This window comes from Canis aureus, chromosome X (assembly GCF_053574225.1).
Source record: "Canis aureus isolate CA01 chromosome X, VMU_Caureus_v.1.0, whole genome shotgun sequence".
Lineage (NCBI taxonomy): Eukaryota > Metazoa > Chordata > Mammalia > Carnivora > Canidae > Canis > Canis aureus.
The window spans coordinates 75471784-75493130 of NC_135649.1; the positions used below are offsets into that span (position 1 = coordinate 75471784).

Sequence of the window (21347 nt, forward strand, 5' to 3'; positions counted from 1 at the left end):
CCGTCCTATGGACAGTTACATTTCTCCTCATATATCGCTCATATTCCCTTGCTACAACACATATACTCTAAGAGAAAGAAAATGATGTTCTTGATAATGGCAATAAACAGCATATTTAGGGAATTAGGAAGCTGCACTGACATCTCTATGAGTTCTTTCTTTACCAGAACCCACTCTTTTCTTTCTTCTTCATTTCTGTTATATTCCATAGCAATGCTGAGCTCTAACATCCCTCCTATACTTTGGGGATGTGATGCTAATTTGTTATTTCCCTGAGATCTCTCAAATAGGAGCAGTGAACAAAACTAAGTATTTTTTGAACTGACTTCTCAGGGATTGAATGAGCTCTCCAGCCTGGCTTCTTATGTCTTCCAATGTGGTTACCAACCAATACCTACTGCTTATCCAGAAATGACGTGCTGATGTGACATTGTTACCAATTTTTTTTCCAGCTGTGCTCACAGGCTTATTTTAGGGAGGAAAATTGGGAGTGGGATTAGGAAATCTATCTCTCTTCGCCTAGTGTCAAGATAGAAATGTTCCTGCTAGATTATATGTTCCCTTCTCCACTATAGCTGATACACTTCTAAAGGTGATAGGGTGAGAGAGAGAAAGAGAGATGGAGTATGGAGACAGAAGCATGGAAACCCTGGGAGTTACATATTAGGCAGGGAGTTTATTCTTCTATCCTTAGTCAATGAATGCTTTCTAGGGAGGCAGAATTTGGGGAGCTACTGCAGTAAAGGGAGTATCATTTAGGGTATTCTGGAAATAGAAGGCATCTTCTTCCTGGTCAGGAATTGGATATGAATGAATATAGGACATCTTGAGCATGTCAATCAAAGAAAACATTAGTCATTAGTTAAATGCCAATGCAGGCACAGACTATTAATTTACACATTGTTGAAAGACACTTAGTATTTGATGGCTGAACTGGAGGGTGAGAAGGGAGATTTTGCTAGGTGTTGATAAATGGCTTTGAAGCAAGGGATGACGATGCCTAGAGTAATGGTTCCATTGGAAGCTATATTAAGAGGAGACCAAGTGGAGGAATAGACAGTTGTTAACCTATCACTACAATGTTACTTATTAAGGCCTCAACACTTAAGGTGTTACAAAAATTATATTTCACTTTTAGATGAAAGCAAACAACCATAATTTAGTCTTACCAAGAATATTGTCATGTGCTAATGATTTCTAATGAATACGGTCGCCATTAAAACTTTATATCAGTTGGTTCAGAATGGAATGATGATGGCTGGTCTTTCTGTCTCTCTTTCTCTCTTTCTCTTTTTCTCTTTCTGTCTGTATCTTTCTTTCTCTCTTTCTCCTCTTTTCTCTTTCTTTCTTCTTTCCTTCCTTCCTTTCTTTCCCTCCCTTCCCTTTTTTTCTTTCCTTCCTTCCCTTCCTTTCCTTTCTTCTTTCCCTGACTTACAGTGTGCCCTGAGTCTGGTTATATAATCTTAGTCGTCTCATATCAGATCAAGAATATGTTTCATTGATTCTACTCTTTCATCAGTGACTAGCTGTATTAATTCATCTGTTTATTCATGAATGTGTCCTGAGCACTATGTTAAAAACACCATGCCTGGGCATTTGTGGACTTGTTGGCCAAGCTTATCCAAATGGTCTTTGCAGTCAGCTATCTTATATGGTTAAGACATTGTCTTTAAGGAATTTTTAGGCTTCATTAATTCATATTCCCTTTTGGGAATTTTTCCTGACTTGGTTTGTTTCCAAATTGTTGTCAATGTTATTAATACATTTTGGATTGGTCCTATAAGAAATGGGAACTTTTGAGATTGTGAATGGATCCAGCTAAATAAATATTGACTAAAAGGAGTAAAAATGCTTGTGCTTAATCAGCTTCTGAGAAAGGGCCCTATGACTTTTGCGTTCTTTTTCACAGAGAATGCTGGGGAAAGCTTTATACTCTGGATTCTGCATCTCAAGAACTTTGCTTATGATCCAGCTTTCCTAATTACTCACTGGTAGAGTGACTTACTTCTTTCAACCTTAATTTTCTTATATGAAAAATGGAAGTGATTATTTCCTATTTCATAAAATATTAATGAACTTTCTTAGGGCTTAATAAATGATAAAGCCCTCATGGAGTCAGGAACATCCTCATCCTGGACTTTACCTTTGTGTGCAGGGCTACCTGAAGCAATGCCGGAAGAGAAGGGACATGTTCAGTGATGAGCAACTGAAGGTGATCTTTGGAAACATTGAAGACATCTATAGGTTTCAGATGGGCTTCGTAAGAGACCTGGAAAAACAGTACAACAATGATGATCCCCACCTCAGTGAGATAGGACCCTGCTTCCTGGAGCACGTAAGCATCTTCCCCCTTGGGAAGGGTTTTGAGAGGAGTTAGGGAAAAAATGGAAGGAGTGTTTGAACTGTCTGGTCCCGCCCAGTTTTTTGTCCTGTGGTGGAGGAATAGATTCCTATAACCCTGATGAAACCTCCTTGCCAAGGTATGAGAAATTAGGAAGGGTACTGTGATTTGGCCTAGGACTCTTTCTTTACCATTGTCTTCCCTTTTTTCTCTCCTTCAAGAAAGCTACCAGTAGGGTTTTCTTCATTTTCTTTTTTCTGTACCTGTTGGGTTCAGTTTCTCTAGGAACCATTGTTTTGCAAAAGGCTCTGAACATATTCACTGCATGGAAAAATCTAAGAATCTACGAAATGTAGTCAGCATGAAAGTAGGCCCCTTCAAGGCATTTAGAAGAGAGCAATAAGGTAGAGGAAGTGACAAGTGACAAATGTAGGAAAAGGGACCTTGTGACCTAGAGGAAGGAACACTAGGAAATAGCCAAGCAAGGATTTGAGTCCTGTGTCTGTAATGATTGTTTAGGTAATTTTGGGTAAATCCCTTACCTTTTTTGTGCTTCCTTATCTGGAATACAAGAAGGTTTCATTGTATACTTCTGTGGTTCTCTATCTTTTGGGTCTCATTCCCAGATGAGTTAGTTGTTCTGACAACTCTTCTCCTCCTTTGTATAAAGTATGTAAAGGTAATATGTGCTCATGATACGAAATTCAAATGACACAGAAAAGGTGCAACTTAGGAGTAAATCTTTTTTTAAAGGTTTTATTTATTTATTCATGAAAGACACACACAGTGAGAGAGGCACAGACACAGGCAGAGGGAGAAACAGGCTCCATGCAGGGAGCCCGACGTGGGACTCAATCGTGGGTCTCCAGGATCATACCCTGGGCTGAAGGCGTCGCTAAACCACTGAGCCACCGGGCTGCCCAGAAGTAAATCTTTTTGCAAATTCCCCATAAGGGATATTTGTTGGGGGACTGTCCCTAAGACCACTCTTACATTAGGTGATTACCTAGAAGGACTCATAGGAATCAGCATATAGTCATACTCATGGCTATGATTTATTATAGCTAAAGGATGCAAAGCAAAATCAGCAAAAGGAAAAGACACATGGTGAAAAGTCTGAAGGAAACTAGGGATAAGCTTCCAAGACACCTTTCCCTGTGAAGTCACATAAGATACATTCAGTTCCCCTTGCAATGAGTTGTAACAACACCTGTGAAATGTTTTCTATCAGAGAAACTCATTAGGGAATTAGTAACCAAGTTTTTTATGGGGGACCGGTCATGTAGGCATGCTCTGCCTAGAATATACCAAAGTTCCAGACTCCCGGAAGGGAAGCAGGTGTTCAGCATAAACCACATTGTGTATACAAACTTTGTAGACACAGTGAACCAGTCTTGTCAGGGAATGTAAGAACCCTCCTGAGATCCAAGTTCAAAGATACCAGCTAACAACCAACCTTCCAAGCAGGTCTTTCTAAGAATAGTAGTCTTAGGCCTAATAAATTAGCTTTTTCTGCACAGTGTTTAAAACGGTTCAGCCATTTCAGAAAGCACCTGGGCGATATTTATCAAAGCTAAACATATGTATGACATAGTGTTTCCATACAGAGGTTCATGAGGGAACATTTGCAAGGCTGTTAATTGCATAGTAATCTTGTATGTGGTGGAGTGCAATTAGAAGCAATTTAGGTATTTACCACCAGGGGATGAATAAGAAACATATAGAGGATGCTTACTATGGGGTATTGTGTTGCAAGAAGCAACAGACTAGATATATGTAGTTATAGTAACAAACAATAGACTAGATGTATGTAACTTATAGCAATATGTATCGATATCATAAACACAATAATTATTGGGAAAGTAGAATATAGAATAGTGGTTCTCTGCCTTGTGCATGATAGTGTGTTTAACAGCATTCATGTACTCTACCCACTGAAGGCCTGTAGTACCCCAATACCACTGAATTGTGACAACCAAAAATGTCTCCAGACAATATCAAATGTCCCCTGGGGGACAAAAAGTACCATTGATCTGTTGAAATGATCACATGCTTTTTTACCTCTTAATCTATTAAAGTTGCAAATTTGCATTAATTTTTTATGTTAAATGAGCATTATATTGCTGGAATAAAGCCTACCTAATCATGGTACATTATCATTTTTTTACATGTTATTTTGCCTTTTTAAAAAATTTGATGGTTTACCCTTTTCTTATTCAGTTCTACAATGTCATTTTTCTCAGCTTTGTTTAGGTGTAATTTACATACAGTAAGATTGACCAATTTTTAGTTTATAATTTGATGAATTTTAACAAATGTATATAGTTGTATAACTACCATATAATCAAGATACATAATATTTCTATCATTTCAATAGGTTTTCTTATTCTCCCTCTGAAGCCGATCCCTGCTCTCACTCCTGGCCCTTGCTAAATACTGAGGGCCATAATAATTTTACCATAATTTTACTTTTTCTGCAGTGTCATATAAATGGAGTAATATAGTAATAGTCTTTGTATTTAGCTTCTTTTACTTAACAAAATGCCTTTGATATATCATCCATGGTGTTCTATGTATCAGTAGTTGGTTCTTTTTTATTACTTAGTAATATTCCATTTTATGAATATATCACCCATTCACTAGTGCATTCCAAGATATCTGGGTTGTTTACTAGGTTGTTTCCATCTGGGGTATTACTACATGGTAATAGTTTCATGGTAGTTTGTTTGTTTCTTTGTTTTTGTTTTTGTTTTTTGCCATTCTAATAGGCATGTAGTGGTATTTCCTTGTAATTTTAATTTGTATTTCCCTAATGGCCAATAATGTTGAGCATTTTTTCATGTACTTAATTGCCATCTGTATAAAATCTTTGGTGAAATGTCTGTTCATGTCTTTTTTCCACTTCTAAGTAGATTGTTTATTTTCTTATTGTTCAGTTTTGAGAAATTTTTAATTTGTCATTCCTAAGTTATTGGTCAGATATGTGATTTGCAAAGATTTTTCTCCCAGTTTGTGGCTTAGCCTTTAATTTTCTTAACACTGTCTTTGAATAGCATAAACTTTTAATTTTGTTAAAATTCAATTTATCATTTTTTTCTTTAATGGTTCATGTGTTTTGGGTCTTATTTAAGAAAATTTTGCCTAACCCAAGGTCACCAGATTTTATCCTGTTTTGTTATAGAAATTGTGTAGTTTTGTTTACTATATAGGTCTATGATTTTATTTTCAGGTAATTTTTATATATGGTACAATATAGGAGTCACAGTTAATTTGTTTTCATACGTATATCTAGTTGTTCCAGCACCACTTATGAAAAAACTTAGCTCCTACATTGAATTACTTGGACACGTTGATCAAAAGTCAATCATATATGTGGGTGTTTATTTTTAGGGACATTATTGTGTTCCAGTGACATATGTGGGTATTCATATTCAAATACCATACTGTTATTTCTTGTTGCTATTTTTATTGAGATATAATTGACATATAACATTAGTTTCAGGTGTACAACATAATGATTTGATATTTGCATATATTGCAAAATGATTACGAAAAATATGATCACAATAAGGCCAGCCAGCTAGCATCTATCACCATACATAGGTAAAAAAAAAATTTTTTTCTCATGTTGCCTTGATTAATGTAGCTTCATAGCAAGTCTTGAAAGCAGGTAGTTTAAGTGCTCCAAATTCATTCTTCTTCAAAATAATTTTGGCTATTATAGGTGATTTGTATTTCTATATAAATTCATCCCATCAAAGGTTGTAATATTTTCTCTTCTTTTTTTTAAGTAGGCTCCACATTGTGGAGCCTGATGTGGGACTTGAACACATGAGCCTGAGATCGAGATCTGAGCTGAGGTCAAGAGTCAGACACTTAACCGACTGAGCCACCTAGGCACCTTGTTCTCTTATCTTTATTGTAACTATAGGAGGTGATGGATGTTATCCTATTATAGAGTCATTTCACAACATATATAAATCAAACCATCATGGTGTATACCTTAAACTATTACAGTGATGTATGTCCATTTTTTCTCAGTAAAACTGAGGTGGGGGGAATCAGCTTGTTAAGTTCTACCAAAAAACAAACAAGCAAAAAAAAAAAAAAAAACACTGCTGCCATTTTGATTAGGATAGAATTAAATCTGTAGACCAATTTTCGGAAAATTTATAGACTTTCAGCTCTATGACCAAATATCTAAGTTTTCTACAATTTCTTCTAGCATTATTTCTAGTCTTCATTGTATAAATCTTGCCGTTATTTTTTAAAAATTATTTCTAGGTGGGTTTTTTTGCTGCTAATATAAATGTATTTTTATTTCAATTTCCTATAGTTTGTTGCTGTGATAGCTAAATACAATTGATTCTTGTGTATTGATGTTGAATCCTGACACATTACTGAATTTAATAATTGGTTATAATATTTTTTGTAGATTCCTTAGGATTCTATATACTTATAATCATATGTTATTTCTGAACAGACAGTTTATTTCTCCACTTTGCTTGTTTTTTTTTTAATTTTTAAGAATCGTTGACACACAATGCTACATTAGTTTTTATTTCTTCATATACAATCTATATGCCTTCTCTTTCCTTTTCACGTCTTATTGCACTGGTCAAATGGTAAAAAGCAAGCATCTTTTGTTCTGTACTTGATCTTACGGGCAAGCATTCCATATTTCAGCCTTGAGAATGATATTAGCTTTAGGATTTTCATAGTTGGCCTTTATCATATTGGGAACATTTCCTTCTAATCATAATTTACTGGTGGTTTTTTATCATATATGATTTTTTTTCAAATGCTTGTGTATCTACTGAAATGATTGTATGACTTTTCATTTTAATATTTTTTAAATAATAAATTTATTTTTTATTGGTGCTCAATTTGCCAACATACAGAATAACACCCAGTGCTCATCCCATCAAGTGCCCCCCTCAGTGCCCGTCACCCATTCACCCCCAGCCCCCGCCCTCCTCCCCTTCCACCACCCCTAGTTCGTTTCCCAGAGTTAGGAGTCTTTATGTTCTGTCTCCCTTTCTGATATTTCCTACCCATTTCTAATATGTTAATGTAGTGAATTGGATTGGGATAAATCCCATATAATCATAGTGTTTCATACTTTTAATATACTATTTTGCTCTTTTTAAAATTACGTTGCTTGTCCTGAGAAGGTGAGAGACAAACAAACACTGCATAATTAGAATAGGCTTTAGAGAACTCAGTGACTCCATCAAATGTAATAACATTGCATTATAGGGATCCCAGAAGAAGAGAGAGAAGGGGTGGGGCAGAAAATGTATTTGAAGAAATAATAACTGGAAAATTCTTGAATCTGGGGAGGGAAAGAGCGATCCAGGAGGCACAGAGATTGCCCTGACAAATTCAACTCAAGGAGGTCAACACCAAGACACATAGTAATAAATTTGGCAAAAAAAAATAGTAACAAAGAATTTTAAATGTTTCAAGGAAAAGAAGAAGGCTGGATACAAAGAAAAACCCATAAACCAGTCAGAGGATTTTTCAGCAGAAACTTTGTAGACCAGAAGAAAGTGGTCTAAATATTCAAAGTACTGAAAGAAAAATATCTGCAGCCAAGAATACTTTATCCAGCAAGGCTGTCATTCAGAATAGAAGAGATAGAGTTTCCCAGATAAACAAAGGTTAAAAGAATTCATGACCACTAAATCAGTCCTACAAAAAAATGTTAAGGAACATTCTGTAAGTTGAAACCAAGAATCAATAAGTAAGGGTATGAAAAACAGGAAACTCAAAGGCAAAAAAAAATTAAGTAAAATCGATCAAGAGAAGCACAAAATAGAAGGATATAAAATATAATACCAAATATCTGCAATGTGAAGGAGAGAGAAGGAAAGAATGAGTTCAAAATCAAGTGACCATCAGCTTAATATAGACTGCTATATGCAGAAGGTGTTTATATAAACCAAATGGTAATCACAAATCAAAAAAAACATAAAAGAAATGCAAATAATAGAGTAAGGATCCAAGTATATTACTAAAGAAAGCCAATAAACCATGGTAGAGAGAAGAAGAAATAATAAGAGAAAAATTACAAAGTTAAACAGATAACAAAATGTCAGTAAATACATATCTATCAATATTTACTTTGAATATAAAGGACTAAATGTTCCAGTCAAAAGATAGGGTGACAGAATAGATAAAGAATAAAAGACCCAGCTATATGTTGCCTACAAAAGACTCATTTCAGGAGCAAGGCATGATGGCAGAAGAGTAGAGGTCCTCGATTCATCTGGTCCCCCAAACTTACCTAGATAACTTTCAAAACATCTTGAACACCTATGAATTCAACCTAAGATGTAAAGAGAGAATAGCCAGAATGCTACATAGAGAAAAGTGATCACTTCTGGCAAGGTAGGAGAGTGGAAAGAGGAAGATAAATGGTGGGGGAGGGAGTCAAGGAAAGCCATGGCAGGAAAGCTGTGCTGCAATCAGGAACCTTACAAATCTGCCCTTAAAACAGTCTTCCTCGACTGAAAAGTCCTCAGTGAGGAAATAGAACAGAACCGCAGGAGAGGCAGTGAAGTCTCAGTATTCCCAGACACACAGTAAGAATAGGGGCACCAGGGAGAAAGTTCACCACAAACCACAGTCCAATTGCAGTAAAGGGCTGGAATACCACAACTCTTCTGGGGTATCTGGGAGAGGTGCACCAATTACATAGGCTAGCACCTAAACTCTATTTACCCCAGAGCCTGGCAACAGACAGAAGCAGGCTATCCTTGGTTCCTTTCAGGAGAGACAGATACCCAGAGCACAAGTCTAGAGGTGCAGGGATCTTGGTTCTAGGGCACTGAACAGACAAAGCTGGCTATCTTCCCTTGCCTCTGAGACAGGTGGAACCAGGGAGGACTCAAAATGGTGAAAGCTCTGCTGCTGCTAGGCGCCCAACATTTGTACAAATCAGTGCCTCTTGTGCCTATCCCCAGAGGCATATAGGTCAGTGTGCACTGAGAGACTATGATTGGGTACACATGGGGAGGTCTTGGCTCGAGGGCTGGAGATCTGGCAGCTGCAATTTTTTTTTCTTTTAGCCTTTCACCTGAGATGTGTGGCCTCTAGGGAACAAAGGTCTCACAGGACTAACAGCTCCACACAGCCTGGCCACCCAGTAAGGAGTGAGGCATCTCTATCCAGGCACAGACACCTGAGAATCAGCACAGCAGGCACCTCCCCTAGAAGAACAAATGGGAGAACAAGGGAAGACCAAGTTTACTGACAAAGTAGCATTGGAAATCTCCAGGACTGAGGGAAAATAGTATATAGAACTCACAATCTTTTCCTTATGATTCATTTATCTTTCAGATTAAAAGTTTCCAATATTTTTATCTTTTCCTGCCTTAACTACAATATTTTACCAACTATTTGTTTTTAGGTTGTTTTTTTTTTCCTTTTTGACTTTCATATTTCTACAAATACATGCCTTAGATATGGTCTTCATTTTTAGATTCCTTTCAACACATTCAATTTAATTTTGTTAGGTATGTAAGTTGTGGAATTTTTTTTTGTTTCTTCTTCTTTTGTTCTATAATTGTGGAAGTTAGTACCTTCTAGCATACAGACCAAAGTGCACTCAAAAACAAGTGGATCACCATGTTGGTCCATTCTGTGAGATTATATTCTCTCTTCCTTCCCATTCTACCCCCCCACCCCCGTTTATCTTCTTTCCGTTTTTGTGGTTGATGTTGGGTCGCTATATAAGTTTTGCTGGTTATTTAAATTTGGAATTTAGCACCTTCTAACATACAGAACAAAATATACACAGAACAAGGAGGATCACCCTCTAGGTCTACTCTATGAGACGATATTCTCTCTCCACATTAAAAACAATTTTTTTTTTACTATTTTTAAAACATGTTTTTCACTTTAGTGGTCTTTTTGAAATTTTTTGCCCTGTTTTTATTTTTCTTTTATTTCCTGATCTCTGACCTCTTTGGAAAGATCAAGGTGTATTTTACTTAGGTTGTGGCTGATGTTTTTGACTCTGCTCACTCATATAGCCATTCTGCATAGGACAAAAAGACTAGAAGGAAGAATTCACCACAAAAGAAAGAACTACAAGTAATACTCTCTACCACAGAGTTACTAGATATGGATTTAAGTAAGATGTCAGAAATACAATTATAAAATCACTGGTGGCTCTGGAAAAAAAAGTGTAATGGACTCTAGAGATTATTTTACTGCAAAATTGAGATTCAGTCAGTCTGAAATTAAAAGTATTTAGCTGATATGCAGGCTAAACTGGATGCTCTAACTGCTAGGGTTAATGAAGTGGAAGAGAGACTGAGTGACATAGAAGACAAATTGATGGAAAGGAAGGAACCTGAGGAATAAAGTGAAAAACAAGAATACACAAGGAGAGGCTGTGGGAAATAAATGATAGCTTGAGAAAGAATGATATTCATCTTATTGTGATTCTAGAAGATGTAGAAACAGAGGACCACAAAGTATATTTGAACAATTCGCACTGAGAACATCCCTAATCTGGGGAAAGAAACAGGCATTCAGATTGAAGAGATATAGAGGACCTCTCCCAAATAAAGAAAAAATGATCAATACCCCCAAAATATAATAGTGAAGCTTACAAATTTCAAAGATAAAGAAACAATCCTAAAAGCAGCTTGAGACAAGAGATTCTTAACTTTAATGGGGAGAGATATCAGATTAACAGCAGGCCTATCCACAGAGACCTGACAACCCAGAAAGAACTGGCATGATATATTTAGGGTACTAAATGAGAAAAAATGCAGCAAGGAATAGTTTATACAGCAAGGCTGTCATTCAGAATAGAAGGAGAGATAAGGAGCTTCCAGGATAGACAAAAAGTGAATGACTATGAGACCACCAAATCGACCCTGCAAGAACTAGTAAGGAGGACCCTGAAAGCGAAGGAGGGAGCCCAAAGAAACAATCTGCAGAAACAAGGACTATATGGGTAATCTATGACACTAAGATCATATCTTTCAATAGTTACTCTGAACGTGAATGAGCTAAATGATCCAATCAAAAGACACAGGGTATCAGACTGGATAAAAAAGCAAGACCCATATATATACTGTCTATTTTAGACCTAAGGACACCTTCAGCCTGAAAATGAAGGAATGGAGAACCATTTACCATTCAAATGGTCCTCTAAAGAAAGCTGGGATAGCAATCTTCATATCATATAAATCAGAGTTTATACCAAAGTCTGTAATAAGAGATGAAGAGGAATACTATATTATACTTAAAGGATCTACCCAAAAAGAAGACCTAACAATTATGAATATTTATGCCTTTAATGTGGGAGCAGCCAACTATATCAATCAATTGATAACGAAAGTAAAGTGATACATAGATAACAATACATTAATAGTAGGAGACTTCAACACGGCACTCTCAGCAAAGGATAGATCTTCTAAGCAGAACATCACCAAAAAAACCAAGATCTCGAATGATATATTGGGCCAGATAGATTTCACAGATACATACAGGACATTCCTTCCTAATGCAGCTGAATACACATTCTTCTCAAGTGCACATGGAACTTCCCCAGAATAGACCACATACTGGGTCACAAATCAGGTCTCGATAGCTAAAGATTTGGATTATCCCCTGCATATTTTCAAACCACAATGCCTTGAAACTAGAATTCGATGACAAGAAGAAATTTGGAAGGAGCTCAAACACATGGAGGTTAATGAGCATCTTACTTTAGGATGAATGGGTCAACTAGGAAATTAGAGAATAATTTAAAATATTCATTAAAACTAATGAAAATGATAATATGACTGTTAAAAATCTTTGGGATACAGCAAAAGCGGTCCTAAGAAGGAAATACATCATAATACAAGCCTCCCTCAAAAATTGGAAAAATCTGAAATACACAAGTTAACCTTGCACCTAAAGCAACTGGAGAAAGAACAGCAAATATAGCCTAAACTAAGCAGAAGAAAAGTAATAAAGATTAGACTAGAACTCAATGAAATACAGACCAGAAGAAATGTAGAAAGATCAAAGAAACCAGGAGGGGTTCTTTGAAAGAATTAATGTAATAGATAAACCTCTAGCCAGGCTCTTTAAAAAAGAAAAAAAAGACTCAAATTAATAAAATCACAAACAAAAGAGGAGAGATCACAACCAATAACAAGGAAATACAAACAATTTTTAAAAATGTATTATGAACAATTATATGCCAATAAATTAGGCAATTTGAGAGATTTGGAAGAAATGGATGCATTTCTGGAAACCTACAAATTACCAAACCAAAAACAGGAAGAAATGGAAAACCTGAACAGGCCAATAACCACTGAAGAATTTGAAGCAGTCATCAAAAACCTCACAAGACACAAAAGTCCAGGGCCAGATGGCTTCACAGAGGAAATCTCACAACCATTTAAAGAAGAAATAATACCTATTCTACTAAAGCTGTTTCAAAGGACAGAAATGGAGGATATACTTCCAAACTCATTCTATGAATCCAGCATTACCTTGATCCCAAAATCAAAGACCCCACTAAAAAGGATAATTACGGACCAATATCCCTGATGAACATGGAAGCAAATATTCTCTCCAAGATACTAGCCAATAGGATCCAATAGTACATTAAGAGGATTATTCACTACAACCAAGTAGGATTTATCCCTGGGATGCAAGGGTGATTCAACATTTGTAAAATAATCAACATGATAAATCACATCAATTAAAAAAAATGACAAGAACCATATGATCTTTTCAATAGATGCAGAGAAAGCATTTGAAAAAATACGGCATCCATTCTTGATTAAAACTCTTCAGAGTGTATGGATAGAGGGAACATTTCTCAACATCATAAAAGCCATTTAGGAAAATCCCACAACAAATATTATTCTCAATAGGAAAAAACTGAGAGCCTTTCCCCTAAGATCAGGAACACGACAGAGATGTCCACTTTCACAACTGTTATTCAACATAGTACTAGAAGTTCTAGCCTCAGCAATCAGACAACAAAATAAAAGGCATTCAGATTGGAAAGGAAGAAGTCAAATTCTCCCTCTTTGCAGATGACATGATACTGTACAAGAAAACCCAAAAAACTCCACCCCAATATTGCTAGAACGCTTACAGCAATTCAGCAACATGGCAAAATACAAAATCAATGCGCAGAAATCAATGGAATTTCTGTATACAAACAATAAGCCTGAATAAAGAGTAATTAGAGAATCAATTGCATTTAAAATTGCACCCAAAACCATAAGATACCTATGAATAAACCTAACCAAAGAAGTAAAGTATCTATAGTTTAAAAAGTACCAAACTTATCAAAGAAATTGAGGATGACATAAAGAGATAGAAAAACATTGAATGTCCATGGATTGAAAGAATAAGTATTGTGAAAATATCTATGCCACCAAGATCAATTTACACATTCAGTGCAATACTTATCAAAATACTGTGGACTTTCTTCTGAGTTGGAACAAATAATCTTAAGATTCATATGGAACCAGTAAAGACCCTGAATAGCCAGAGGAATGTTGAAAAAGAAAATCAAAGCTGGGGGCATCACAATGCCTGACTTTAAGCTGTATTACAAAGCTGTGATCATCAAGAGAGTATGGTACCGGCTCAAGAGAGTATGGTACTGGCACATAAGCAGACACATAGATCAATGGAACAGAATATAGAACCCAGAATTGGACCCTCAACTCTATGGTCAACTCATCTTTAGCAAAGCAGGAAAGAATATCCACTGGAAAAAAATAGTCTCTTCAATAAATGATGTTGGGAAATTTGGACAGCCACATGCAGAAGAATTAAACCAGACCATACTCTTACACCATACACAGAGATAAACTCAAAATGGGTGAAAGATCTAAAGAATCCATGAAAATACTAGAGGAGAACACAGGCAACAATCCTTTTAACTTGGCCAAAGCAACTTCTTGCAAGATACATCTATGAAGGCAAGGCAAACAAAAACAAAAATGAACTATTGGGACTTCGCTCAGGATAAAAAGCTTCTGCACAGCAAAGGAAACAATGAACAAAACTAAAAGCCAGCCTATAGAACGGGAGAACATATTTGAAAATGACATCGGATAAAGGGCTAATATCCAAGATCTATAAAGAACTTATCACACTCAACACCCAAGAAACAAACAATCCACTCATGATTTTGCAGAACACATGAACAGACATTTCTCTGAAGAAGACATATACATGGCCATCAGACACATCAAAAAAAAAAATGCTCCATGTCACTTACCATCAGGGAAATGCAAATCAAAACCACAATGAAATACCACCTCACACCCAAGGACAATGGCTAAAATTAACAAGACAGGAAACAACAAATGTTGGAGAGGATGTGGATTGTTGATTGTTGATGAGAATCCAAGCTGGCACAGCCACAACAGAAAACAGCATGGAGGTTCCTGAAGAAGTTAAAAGTAGAATTACCCTATGACCCAGCAAGCACACTTCTGGATATTTACCCCAAAGATACAGATGTAGTGAAATGACAGTATACCTGCACCCCAATGTTTATAGCAGCAATGTTCACAATAGGCAAATTGTGGAAGTAACCACGTATCCTTCTCCAGATGAATGGATAAAGAAGATGTATGTATCTCAGATACACACACACACACACACACACACACAGTGGTATATTACCCATCAGAAGGATGATTACCTGCCATTTGCTTCAGCATGGGTGGAACTGGCAGTTATTATTGTGATGAAATAAATCAATCACAGAACGACAATTATTATATGGTTTCACTCATATGTGGAATATACAAAATAGTGAAAGGGACTGTAATGGAAAGGATGGAAACTGAGTGGTGAAAAATTAGAGAGGAAGACAAACCATGAGAGACTCCTACCTCTAGGAAACAAAGGGTTTCAGAAGGAGAGGAAGGTGGGGGGATTGGTGGACTGGGTGAGGGGCACTAAAGAGGATGGTTGATGGGATCAGCACTGGGTGTAATACTGTATGTTGGCAAATTGAATTAAAATTTGAAAAAAGGTAAAAAGACTGATTTCAGACCTAAAGACACCTGCACATTGAAAGTGAGGGAATAGAGATGGCACAAAAAAGAGAAAGTGAGGGAATAGAGATAGCACAAAAAAAGACACAGATCAATTGAACTGAATAAAAACAGAAATGGACCCACAAGTGTATGGTCAACTAAACTTCAACAGGGCAGGAAAGAATATCCAATGGAAAAAAAGACTCTCTCTTCAGCGAATGGTGTTGGGAAAAACTGGACAGCAACATGCAGTAGAATGAAACTGGACTACTTTCTCACACCGTACACTAAAGTTAATTCAAAATGGATGAAAGGCCTAACTGTGAGAAAGGAAACCATCAGGCAGCAACCTCTGTCATTGGCCAAAGCAACTTGTTACTATACTCATCTCTGGAGGCAAGGGTACCAAGGCAAAAATGAACTCTTGAAACCTTATCAAGATAAAAATCTTCTGAACAGTGAATGAAACAATCAACAAAACTAAAAGGCAACCTTTGGAATAGGAGAAGATATTTGTAAATAACAGATCTGATATGAAAGATCTTATCTATAAAGAACTTATAAAAATCTATAAAGAACTAGAAAGAACTTATCAAACTCAATACCTAAAAAAATTAATCCAGTTAAAAATTGGCAGATGACATGAATAGACATTTTTCCAAAGAATACATACAGATGGCTAGCAGATAAGAGATGTTCATCATCTCCCATCATCAGGGAGGTATAAATCAAAACTATGAGATATCACCTTACACCTGCCAGAATAGCTAAAAGTAAACAACATAAGATATAACAGATGTTATCAAGGGTGTGGAAACAGGGAAACTTACACTGTTGGTGGGAATGCAAACTGGTGTAGCCACTCTGGAAAACAGTATGGAAATTACTCACAATGTTAAAAATAGAACTACCCCAGGATCCAGCAGTTGTACTACTAGGTATTTTCCCAAAGTTTACATTAATACTAATTAAGATAGATACATGTCCCTGATGTTTATATCAGCATTATCACCACTAGCCAAATTATGGAAAGAGCCTAAATATCCATTGACTGATGAATGGATAAATAAGTGAGATGATAGATAGATAGATAGATAGATAGATAGATAGATGATAGATAGATAACTCAGCCATAAGAAAGAATGAAATCTTGCCATTTGCAATGACATGGATGGAGCTAGAGAGTATTATTCTATGTGAAATAATTAGTCAGACAAAGACAAATACCATATGATTTCACCTATATGTGGAATTTAAGGAACAAAACAGATGAACAGAGGGGGGAAAAGAGAGAGGCAAAATATAAAGTTGACTCTTTTAACTATAGAGGACAAACTGAGGGTTGCTGGAGGAGAAGTGGGTGATGGGTATTAAGGAGGGCACTTGTGATGAGCATTGGGTGTTGTATTTAAGTGATGAATTCCTGAGTCCTATTTATTCATGAAGCTAATATTACACAGTATGTTAACTAACTGGAATTAAAATAAAAGCTTGGAAGAAAAAAAACTTAGAATTTCTTTAAAAAAAAAAGATAGAAAGTTATTCAAGCTCAAGTGAGGACAGCAGCCCAGAATACACAGTCTTAATATGGAAGAAAGTGCTCCAGAAAAGGAGTATTTAATACAGGGTTATATATAGCTTTTTGTTACATTAAGTCACAAATCATCATGATGAAGGACATTTCAGAAGGTTACAAATGTTATCTTATGCTTTTAGTATATGCAAGGTTGCAGATTTCAGAGCTATGGAAATGGAACTTAGAAAATTTTTACTCTTATCTTTAGTTTGAAATGTTTTTTTTTTGTTATTTGCTACAAAGTAGATGTACAGTCTGTGCTCAGCACAGATATAGAGCCCACACTTTGAAGTTTGGTGAAGTCATTCTGACCCTGATAAAAGTATAGCTTCCCTGGGAGCCCAGGAGCAAGATCCACAAACATTAAAAATTGAACATTTCCTTTATAACTAGACAAGAAAGAACAAACAAAATCCAAAACCAGCAGAAGTAAGGAAATAATAAAGATGAAAGCAGAAATAGATAGTATAGAAACTAAAAAAAAAAAAATCAGTAGAACAGATCAGTGAAACCAGGAGCTAGTTCCTTGAAAAGATCAACAAAATTGATAAACCTTTAGCCAGATGAGACAGAGAGAGAGAAGGGAGAAAGAGAGAACTACAGGTCAATCAATATTCCTGATAAACATGGGACGCCTGGGTGACTCAGTGGTTGAGCATCTGCCCTCGGCCCAGGGTGTGATCCTGGAGTCCTGGGATGGGGTCCTGTCTTGGGCTCCCCGCGTGAAGCCTGCCTCTCTCTCTATGTCTCTCTCATGAATAAATAAATAAAATATTTTAAAAATATATTCCGGATGAACATACATGCAAAAATGCTCAACAAAATATCAGCAAAGCAAATCCAACAATGTTTTAGAAATCATTTACCACAATCAAGTCGGATTTATTCCCAGAAAGCAAGGGTGGTTCTATATTCAAAAATCGGTCAACATCATATATCACATCAGTAATACAAAGGATCAATAAGACATATGATCATTTCAATAGATGCAGAAAAAGCGTTGGACAAAGTACAACATCTAGTCATGATAAAAGCCTTCAACAAAGTAGGTTTAGAGGAAATATATTTCAGCATAATAGAAGCCACATTTGAAAAACCCACAGCCAACATCATACTCACTGGGAAGAAACTGAGAGCTTTCTTCCTAAGGTCAGTAACAAAATAAGGATGTGCTCTTTCACCACTTTTATTCAACATATTACTGATTCCCTAGCTACAGCAGTTAAACAACAAAAAGAAATAAAAGGCTTCCAAATAGATAAGGAAGAAGTTAAACTTTCCCTATTTTTAGATAACATGATACTCTATATAGAAAACCTGAAAGACTCCACCAAATACCTGCTAGAACTTATAAATGAATTCAGTGAAGTTGCAAAATGTAAAATCAATGTGCAGAAATCTGTTATTATTTTTATATACTAATAATGAAGAGGCAGAAAGAGAAATTTTTAAAAATCCTATTTATAATTGTACCAAAATTAGATAGATAGGAGTAAACCTAACCAAAGAGGTGAAAGACCTGTACTTTCAAAACTATAAAACACCAATGAAAGAAATTGAAGATGACACAAGGAAATGCAAAAACATTCCATGCTCATGGGTTGGAAGAATGACTATTGTTAAAATGTCTCTACTACCCAAAGCAATCTACATATTTAATGCAATCCATATGAAAATCCAATAGCATTTTTCTTTCAACTAGAAAAAAAGCCTGAAGTATATATGGAACCAAAAAAGACCTCAAATAGCTAAAGCAATTTTGAACAAACAAAGCAAAGCTGGAGTTATCACAATTCCAGACTACACATTATACCACAACATGATAGTAAGCAAAATAGTGTGGCACTATCACAAACATAGACACATTGATCAATGGAACAGACTAGAAAACCCAGAAATAAGCCCATAATGATATGTTCAGTTAACCTTTACAAAGCAGGAAAGAATATCTAATGGGAAAAAGTCTCTTAAACAAATGGTTTTGGGAAAACTGGTCAACTACATGCAAAACAATGAAACTAGACCACTTTCTACACCATACACACAAAAAAAAAACAAATTAAAAATGGATTAAGGGCGGGGGGTGGGAGTGACTGGGTGGCGGGCACTGAGGGGGGCACTTGACGGGATGAGCACTGGGTGTTATTCTGTATGTTGACAAATTGAACACCAATAAAAATAAATTTATTATTTTAAAGAAAAGGACCTAAATGTGTAACAGGAATCCATCAAAGTCCTAGAGGCAGGCAGTAATGTCCCCAACATCAGCCATAGTAACATTTTTCTAAGTATGTCTCCTGAGGCAAGGGAAACAAAGCAAAAATAAACTATTGGGACTATATCAAAATAAAAAGCTTCTGCACAGCTAAGAAAATAGTCAACAAAATAAAAGGCAACCTACTGAATGGAAGAAGATATTTGCAAATGACATATCTGATAAAGGGTTAATGTCCAAATTATATAAAAAACTGATACAACTCATCACCTCAAAAACCAAATAATTCAATTTAAAAATGGGCAGAATACATGAACAGATATTTCTGCAGAGAAGACATACAGATGGCCAACAGACAAATGAGAGGATGCTCAACATCACTTATCCTCAGGGAAATGTAAATCATAACTACAATGAGATGCCATCTCACTTCTATCAGAATGGCTAAAATAACACAAGAAACAACAGGTGCTGGCTAGGATGCTGAGAAAAAGTAACCCTCTTGCACTTTTGGTGGGAATGTGAACTGGTGCAGCCACTGTGGAAGCAGTATGGAGGTTCCTCAAAAATTTAAAATTGAACTACCCTATGATCCAGTAATCACACTACCAGGTATTTGCCCAGAAATTCTAAAAACATTAATTCAAAAGGATACATGCACCCCCTACATTTATAGTAGCATTATTTACAATAGCCAAGATATGGAAGCATCCCAAATGTCCATCAGTAGATGAATGGATATGAGACACCTGGGTGGCTCAGCGGTTAAGCGTCTGCCTTCAGCTCAGCATGTAATCCTGGAGTCCCAGGATCGAGTTTCCACATCAGGCTCCCTGTATGGAGCCTGCTTCTCCCTCTGCCTATGTCTCTGCCTCTCTCTCTCTGTGTGTCTCTCAGGAATAAATAAATAAAATCTTAAAAAAATAGATGAATGAATAGAGAATATGTGGTGTATAATACACACAGATACACAGACACACACTGGAATATTATTTATCTGTAAAAATAATGAAATTTTGTCACTTAAAAAACATGGATAGAGATGGAGGATACAATGCTAAGCAAAATACAATATTTCACTCATATATGAAATTTAAGAAACAAAACAAATGAGCAATAGAAAAAAAAAATAAAGGAGAGAGATAAACTGAAAAACAGACTCTTACCTATAGAGAACAAATTGATGGTTACCGAAGGAGAGAGGTGGGTGGGTGGATTGGTTGAAATAGGTGTGGGGATTAGGAAGTACACTTGTGATGAGCACTGGGTCACCAACTGGAATTGTTGAATTGCTATACTGTACACCTGAAACTAATACAATGCTATATATTAACCAACTGGAATTAAAATAAAAACTTAAAAAAATAAAAATAAAATCCAATGCCAAAATTTTATTACTGTAGTGTCTTCACTTTTGTCAAGAGCAGTGTTCCGTCATGACTCTTCTTTTATGGGATTTCATTACAATTCCTACGTATTTTTTCTATACAAATGTTTAAAGTTTGTCTACTTCCCAAATAATTCCTCTATTTTATTATTAAACCATGAATCGATTTAGGAAAATTGACATTGTTACCCATATTAGGAGAGGATCTGTTTTTTTCATTTCTCCAAAACTTCTTTTGGAATTCTCAGTAGACTTTTTTTTTCTCTCCATTTTTCCTGTGCTCATAGCAAGATGGATTCTGGATATACTCTGAGTATTGTAACAACCACCTGGATGCCTGCATGGAACTCTCCAAACTTATGAAGGACAGCCGCTACCAGCACTTCTTTGAGGCCTGTCGCCTCTTGCAGCAAATGATTGACATTGCTATCGATGGTTTCCTTTTGACTCCAGTACAGAAGATCTGCAAATATCCCTTACAACTGGCTGAACTCCTCAAGTATACTGCCCAGGACCATAGGTAAAAGATAGAGGGAAACAGGAGTTAGAACCTCATCTACATGTTGGTCTTTATTAAAGATATATGTCCTTTAGCCTTTTCTGAGCCTCTGTTAACTTATCTGCACAATGGGATGGTGATATATTTTTGATTACCTCACAAGGTTATTGTGTGTATAAAGCAAAGGAATGCTTGTGAGAGTTTCTTATAAAGCTGGGCATCACTATGCACAAAAAGTCACTATGCAACATCATTACTGCACAACTTACACCCTGCCTTCAGGGAGCTTAACTGGGTC

General features: G+C 36.2%; 1 protein-coding gene across 9 annotated transcripts in view; it reads left to right on the top strand.

Moving 5' to 3' along the window:
* The window catches only part of ARHGEF9 (Cdc42 guanine nucleotide exchange factor 9), a 211907-nt gene that overhangs the window by 127896 nt on the left and 62664 nt on the right, over positions 1–21347 (top strand). For 8 of the 9 annotated variants that reach the window (XM_077889186.1, XM_077889192.1, XM_077889189.1 and 5 more), the window contains 2 exons: positions 2156–2335; positions 20838–21070. In XM_077889186.1, coding sequence (XP_077745312.1) covers positions 2156–2335; positions 20838–21070 — 413 coding nt within the window. The remainder of the gene's footprint in view (positions 1–2155; positions 2336–20837; positions 21071–21347) is intronic. The other variant, XM_077889190.1, reaches the window with a different exon arrangement.